The sequence below is a fragment of the Papilio xuthus genome, unplaced genomic scaffold, assembly GCF_000836235.2.
Source record: "Papilio xuthus unplaced genomic scaffold, Pxut_1.1 DF828952.1, whole genome shotgun sequence".
Lineage (NCBI taxonomy): Eukaryota > Metazoa > Arthropoda > Insecta > Lepidoptera > Papilionidae > Papilio > Papilio xuthus.
In genome coordinates this window covers 3,676,933-3,684,414 of record NW_013529697.1, presented here as the reverse complement: position 1 = coordinate 3,684,414, position 7,482 = coordinate 3,676,933, and the positions used below count along the sequence as shown (strand labels likewise).

At 37.3% G+C, this 7,482-nt stretch overlaps 1 protein-coding gene across 1 annotated transcript; it reads left to right on the top strand.

Moving 5' to 3' along the window:
• On the top strand, positions 1–7,018 carry LOC106123515 (uncharacterized). The gene is made up of 19 exons (XM_013319902.1): positions 1–93; positions 164–464; positions 532–729; positions 1,122–1,381; positions 2,054–2,255; positions 2,325–2,498; positions 2,624–2,759; positions 2,969–3,109; positions 3,333–3,472; positions 3,639–3,787; positions 4,206–4,358; positions 4,534–4,664; positions 4,810–4,986; positions 5,082–5,250; positions 5,564–5,710; positions 5,898–6,004; positions 6,269–6,386; positions 6,474–6,656; positions 6,887–7,018. The coding sequence occupies exons 1-19, from the start codon at positions 79–81 to the stop codon at positions 7,016–7,018; spliced, it is 3,033 nt and encodes a 1,010-aa protein (XP_013175356.1). The 5' UTR covers positions 1–78.
• The last annotated feature ends 464 nt before the right edge of the window (positions 7,019–7,482 follow it).

The window sequence follows — 7,482 nt, the reverse complement described above, 5'->3', positions numbered from 1 at the left end:
TGTTACTTTTTAAGACTTTAGAATAACTAACAAAGCCCAGCTCAACTAAAGCCATCTGATTGCAATAATATTATAAATATGAAAAAGGGAAAGGTATGGCATTATCTAATTTTATATTTGGTATTCGAATATGTTAAACTATTCATGATTTCTTACGTTTCAGAACAGATCAGACCAAAAACTATTAGCCGCTTCAGATATCGTTTTAGAACCCGAAGAGTCTATTGATAAAACTCCTGTTGATACGTTTACAGTCGAAGTATTAGCTCTTCAAACTTCAGACATTGAAAGAGTTTCTTTTACTATTAATGTTACATTTTTCGATATACCAATACTTGACGCAGAAATTCCATCATTGTGGGCGAGACAAAGCATTAGTAATAAAGCAATAGCAAGGGGTTCAATGACCTACGATCCTTCAGACTATTCTAAAATGTGCTCATTTGCTGATGAACCTCTAGTAGGTAAGAATTATCCTTATGACGTCACCTAACCAATACTGAATGACCTAACCTAATCTAATCGTTACAGTAACCATCGAACCAATAACTATGTCAGAAAATTCCACAGACAAAATATCTGATAAAGTATCAGACAAAATGTCAGACAAAACATTAGATAAAAGTTCAGATAAAACTTCGGAGAAAGCATCTGAACCCACGACAGAATCCAGACAATCCGCCAGTGACGCTTTTAGCTGCAACGTTGACATTTTAACAATGTTTCTTGGTTAGCTATTCCACTAAATTATGACAGTAAACTTGCTAAGTATATTAAGAAGTAGCTGGCCAGGTCATATAAGGATTTTAAATAAGAAATAATATTTATTATCCGTCCGTGCATAATTAAAAAAATCTTAATAAGTCACCTATGTATTCTTTATTCTACATCTGTGAAAAATTTCATCAAATTCCATTGAGCCGTTCCAGAGATACTTTTAAACAAACATCCATCTAAACTTACGCATTTACAATATTAGTAAGTTAAGAATATTTTGTGTTTTGTGAGCGGGGATAAATATATTGCCTACGCTTTGCTCTATTACCAGGACAAAAGCAATAAATAATATGCAATTACAAATCTGGTTATATTCACTTTTTGTTGTGTAATTTGTTTTTTAGGTACTGACGAATTGTACGTCAAAGTAAGACTACAGCCGGTAGCACTAACATCAGTTCTCAATGCAATCAGTTGGGACAACCTGCCACTTCTCACTATGAAGCTCTCCGTGAACCGAGATCCAATGAACGACGAGCATCATAATGTTCTCGCTAAAGCTAATTATTTTAAATTAACATTAATCGGCTGCTACAACATAACAAATGCATTTACAGACTTCAATTTTATAGCTGCTTCAAAAACAACCATGAGTAACGAAAAGGTTTATGATTTAACATTTAAAGTACATAGACCATTTATAACCTTTTAATTCAAATGACTTGATCTTAACATTTGTGACGTACACGACGGTTTCGGCACAACCACCCTGCAATTACGCATTGCGAGGGTTGGCGTAATATTGTAATAAGTATGAAAATGGCACTTACCACCTCGATGCCTGTTCACCGCCTACAGGTGCCTAGTCACTATGACGGTTTCATTCGAGTCAAACAAGTCTCTTTCATACAGTCTAAGGGCTGCACTCCTGATGCACCCGATGCGCCGCTTCCCGTAAGCGCGCTATAGACTCGTCGTTATTGGACCCAACGCGCAACCGTGAACTTAGCTACCCTGTACGTTAGACAAAACGACACAACTTCCGACGATTTCCGATACTGATTCTCAACTTTTCATTACTCGCGTCGACTCATTCCTTACCGCACACCCCCGCAGGCCCCGCGCCCGACTGTAGCGGTGGGGAATTCCAAAACTACCCGCTTGTGCGGGAGAATAAAAATGAGCCGATCTACCTTCACTAAAACCGTAAAACCGCCAAATTCAAATTAGCGAAGCACAGTGCATCTGTATTGAACAACATTCCCGTTCATTCCATGTACTACTGTATATTACTTGTTTTTTACCTTGATATAATTTTAGTTCTCTTTAATATTAGGGTAATACGAACACCAAATTCTACGATGGGTACAAACATCCGAAAAGATTTTCTGGACTAAGCTTCTTCCCTAAATGGGAAACTATGCGTTTTCGTGCAAATGTGAATTCACAATGTTCAGAAAAATTTAATTGTAAAATAGAAAACATACAAAACGAAGCAAATATTGACTTGAAGAAATATTTTCAAGAGAATTCCACGAGTAAGTGTTTATATACATAGAACTTTGCCTGTTACAAAAAAAACTATTTCAAACAAATAATCTCGACAGGCAATGTAATATGGGCGTCGTTTCACCGAACACTGCTGCTCAAAAATACTGAACAAACATTTATGGACTTCATTCGTCAATACAGCTGGCCATTTGAACTTTATGTTTATGATAACAACGTCGATTATTCTTTAATGGCCTTTCTAGATTTGTTCAGACTACTCTACCCTGGAGGTAACTATTGAAGATTTGTATTCGCTTAATTTCTAATCTAAATAATCAGTCATTATGGCGATCGGCCCACTTAATATTGACAAATGATATTAAAATAATGTTTTTAATAAACCATTATATTGTAGAAGATACAATCCGCATGGCAGTTCCTCTAAAATGGTTGGATGAGGCGCTAATGAAGGAAAAATGTGACTGCGATAAATTATTGGAAGTTACAGAAAAAGAACCCTCTACTATTAGTAATGTTCGAAAATCAAGCAAGTTAATAAATTTCAAATTATTCTATTCTGTTTTCCCATTCAGATTATTCTCCTCTCGGTTCGGACGGAACAGACGAGGATCATAGTTTTTCATATTCAAACGTTGATAATTTAGTGTAGAACACATTAAACATTTCATTGAAGTTTGTTAACTGTTTATTTAAGTTTTACATAAGTTATTGATAAAAAAACACATAACTCTATTTCCAGAGTTATATCACAAGGGACAATCAAAACGGACCCAATCCAAGTGACAACAACTGGTAATGACGATACGGATGCTTTCGTTGTTGTGGAAGTCACTCTTAAGAATCCAATAAAGAAGCCTGCGATACCGCCTCATATAAATCCGTTTGTATATTTAACTGTTGTAAAAATACTAGCAGCCTCTCGGAAACTACGGAAAATTTACTTTTTAAAATCAATCGTCCCATTTTTAACCAGCCATTCATATCTGTGATCGTTAATACAACATAGCAATAAGGTTGTATTTCTAACAATGAAACATGGTTTCACATATTGCAAAGAAATTTTTATTAATATTTGAAATAATCTCGGTTTTTGACCTTTATAGGATACAAATTAATAAAATGCTGGAAGACATGGAGAGTCAGCAGATGCAGCGAGAGTGCACGGCGCGAGGTCAACTAACAAAAGATTGGGTCAACGCTGTGAAGATGGCAGCTAATGCGCTACGTAGAATCTCATACTATGGTATATATTTCATATCCTGTGAATCCAAAATGAGGTTATGTTAGGTTAAATTAATTAAATCAATTATTATTATTATGAGAAACAAATAAGACGATATAGTCTCCTGATTTAAAATATGTGGTTACACCGAAACTATATAACTTAAATCTTTTTTGTCATTGTCAAGGTTCAACTGACTTCTGTACATTTGACCGTCAGTTCAGCTCGACCCGGACTCGAGTGGAAATGGTCACGTCATTCTGCGACGAAGCTGCAATTTACGTCAACAATAACTTCGTTGCGAGAGACTTCTTGGAGTCAGACGACACATTCAAGGTGCCTTCATCGGATATTGGTTACTTTAAAAAATTGTATCTTATAAAAAGGGTTTGAAATGACCGATATCTGTTTCCACCATGATATTGTTCAATATTTTGCATGGTATTGTAAAAAAAATCGAAACCCTCAACATAAATAAATACTCTGTACATAGCATGGCTATATTGTATGGATGGATTGTGTGAAAAGGGATATGCGTAGGAAGGTGGTAGATTCAGATATGACGGCTGATAGAGATGTATGGAAGAGTAGTACATACTGTGCCAACTCTCCGTAGGGATAAGATAGCACGGCAGTATATAAAATAAAAATATTTGCTATTCGGAATAATGAGAATATAAGTAGTTTTTAAAACTACACGGTTCACATTAAATACATGCATACCACATGTGGTATATCGGCACAATGTTTGTAGGAGTTAACATTAATGGCGCATGCATGTTTGGTGCGAGAGGCGGCAGACTGCCTGCTGGTGCCCGAGGAGCGGCGGCTGGATCCCACCCTCAGGGCGGCGCGCCACGCTCATACCTTTCAAGATGTTTACCACGCTGTAGAACTTTACTTTCAAGTAAATCGAAAATTAGATATTACTGATAGACGGAAATATTACTATCTATTATTAGGAGATACTGTACTATAGTCTAAGCGGTTAAATACGGTTTTAAACATGGAAGTGTCATTTGATTCATATTCTTCATATTAAAGTCTGACATGCACAGTATTTAAACAATGCATTTCCGTAGTGTGTATCCCGAAGTCCACGTGACGCGAACCTGTGGCGCGAGCTAGCAACCTGCCTGCAGGATCTCGATCAGGAGTGGGCCGACGTATGCCTCGACAAGTCATTGTGCCTCAATCCAAGACATCCTCTCACGTAAGCAAAGTTCTAGCTAACTTGCTATACGACAATCTAGACGTTTCCGTTTTTATCCTTCGAGTAATTTCCACTCCACCCTTATTCTGGGTTTCCAGATACTAAACTTCTACTAAACGTAAACGTTTGTCGTCTGCATTTACAGGCTCCTTTCGAAAGCATGTATGATATTTAAGAAAGATCAAGATGCGGCTGAGCCGTTTTTCTTGTCACTGCTATTCTTCCATCCGTTTTGGGTGACTGGAATGGTCGCAGCCAACGCGTATTTCTTACACAGAGAAAACTTTGAAATGGCTGACGCGATTGCAGAATGCATTAAAACGTAAGTTTCAAGTTTTGTTTGACAGATTAAAAGAGCACAACTTAAAAAGTCAGCAACAATCGTTTGCGGTCTATGGTCTATCATCTTTTTTGTAGGCATATGGTGTCTTTAAGTGTCCAGATGCAAGGGCTATCAGAACAGATGAAGATACCGCGAGCCTGGGAGAGCGAGCTGGGCGACTGGTGGGACGCGACGCCGCTGCTGCCCGGCATGAGCCTTTATTACGAAGCCGCCGACCTTCTGCTCAGATTACGAGCTATCAAAGTGAGTAGACTCTATCACTTATAAAAGACAGTAAATAAGCCTCAAGGTCGCCTGAGGCTATTGCCGCGATCTTAGGACCAGAAGGACACTTACAGCAATCGATTCAAAATTTCATGACGTAAATTTTGTGCCGTACACGATGGGTTCTGGTCCCGCGGCTCAACAGCTTTACTAGACAAGTTTCTTCTGAATTACACATTCCATAGGCTATTTTTGTGTTCACGCCCTGTACTTTGAAGTTCTACACATGGAAGACAGACTTATTTTTGCGACAAATTTTAAAATGAACTGGTTTGCTCTTATTTTACTGCAGTTAGCAGAAGTTTGCGTCGCTCAAGCACTGCAAACATGTGGCGACTCCCCTGCGTACTTCCATTTACTGGCGCTGTGCTGTCGTCTGAAAGGCGACATTGATAACGCTCTTTGTCATATTCGTGCAGGAATCAAGAAATATGGCGAGGTACATATACAAATCAACGATGTGTTACAGAAAGTAGCCCGAAACACCATGACTATTTGGTTTCATGACAACATGTTCAATAAGGTTGTGGTGTGTTTTTAGTTGACAAACAGCATTCAATGTTTATCTAAGTTAAACTTTTAATTAGCTAATTTAATACATATTTTTCGTCTGTGATTTAATCCAGGTCAGTTATTTAAGAACATTGGAGGCGGAATGCTATCATATGCAGAAAAATATTTCAGCATCCATCGTGTCTTTGGATAAAGCTGATACGAATCTTGGCTCTTACAGGTTCACAGACATTTAAACGTTATTATAATATTTATAAATGCTAACACTAAACCCTATTTCATTATCGCGATTTAACGATGTTAGTTGATTGCATCTTTCAATTACAACTTCATTGAACCATAGTTTATTTAAAAAGAGCTAGTTTTTTATAAATTACTAAACGAGGCTCGACATTGCTTTCTTCTCTTATTATCATTTACTACACCATAATTAGACGGAAAGTTATTGATTTTAAAGTGTTGTTAACAATGTGTGACGTGACAGCGTTCTATTGGGCATGATGAGCAGCAGATCAGAGCGGTGTCGCTCGCTGCTCACGGAGCTGCTGCGCCGACAGCCCAGCGCCTACGCCTGGATGGCCTATGCTGAAGAATGGATACTGGTAACGAATTGGATATAAATAATTTATCACAAAGTCAAGTAACATAACTTCAATGTAAGCATTCTGAGTCCCTGTTAAATATACCAGGCAGCTAAGTTAGAAGCAAAGAAAGTATCACCGAAAGGAGAAGCTCAGGCCATCGCGTATGCAGTGGCGTGTGCGACCGAAGCCCTTAAGATAGACAAGCAGGCTGGCGCTGCGTGGGCTCTGCTTGCCAGATTTGTAAAGAAGAACGCCAGGAAAATATACTGTGCAAAAATGGCCGCCGCGGTAACTTTTAAAAAACATTGTATTGTTATGATAATTTACTTATTATAATAGAAAGCAATCCCAAACTCAGTTAAAAGGATGTAGATATTTCAGAAAAACTTGTTTCTTTTGTTTTACAGAACTTTTGGAATTTATATCATTAATATCCAGGAAACATATTTTGCATGAAAACAGCCCAACTTCTTGGTTGCAATCATTTTTTTAATACAAATAGGCATCAAATATTTCAGTGCGGGCACAGCTGGGCGGGGGAGCGCGTGGGTTTGCCATCGGCATCGAAGTCGCAGCCCAGCTTATGCCAGCGCGTCGGCAAAGCGCTGCGCGAGTGCCAGTGCAGAATATGCGCACACTTGATACTATAAAAACTATTATTTTATTATTTGTTTGTTTGCTTATAATTGCTTTAAAATAAATTGTACTGATACTTAACGTTTTTTCTTATGAAAAAGATGTGTCTTGATGTGAAGTGGCGCCTTAAATATCTGCAAAAGGTTGTGAATTTGAAATGGAAATCTTTTCCAAAACTTGATTTCGTCTTTGCGTTACATTAAAAAAAATCAAACAATATCATAAAAACTACACTCTTTTATTTTATTTTCAACAATTGGTATACATTTTAATTAAGGTAAATAATACTTATGATCTATGCAGCTAGGAACGCAAGTAGTAAAATTAATAATAAAAAAAATTGGAAAAGATAAAATACACAGACGATTAAACTAATTTTCTTTTGAACACTAGTATTTTCAATTTTTTTCATTACAGAAACATCCAATAAGGGAACTAACTACAGATTTTAAACGTAAAATCTACAGACTGTACCAAA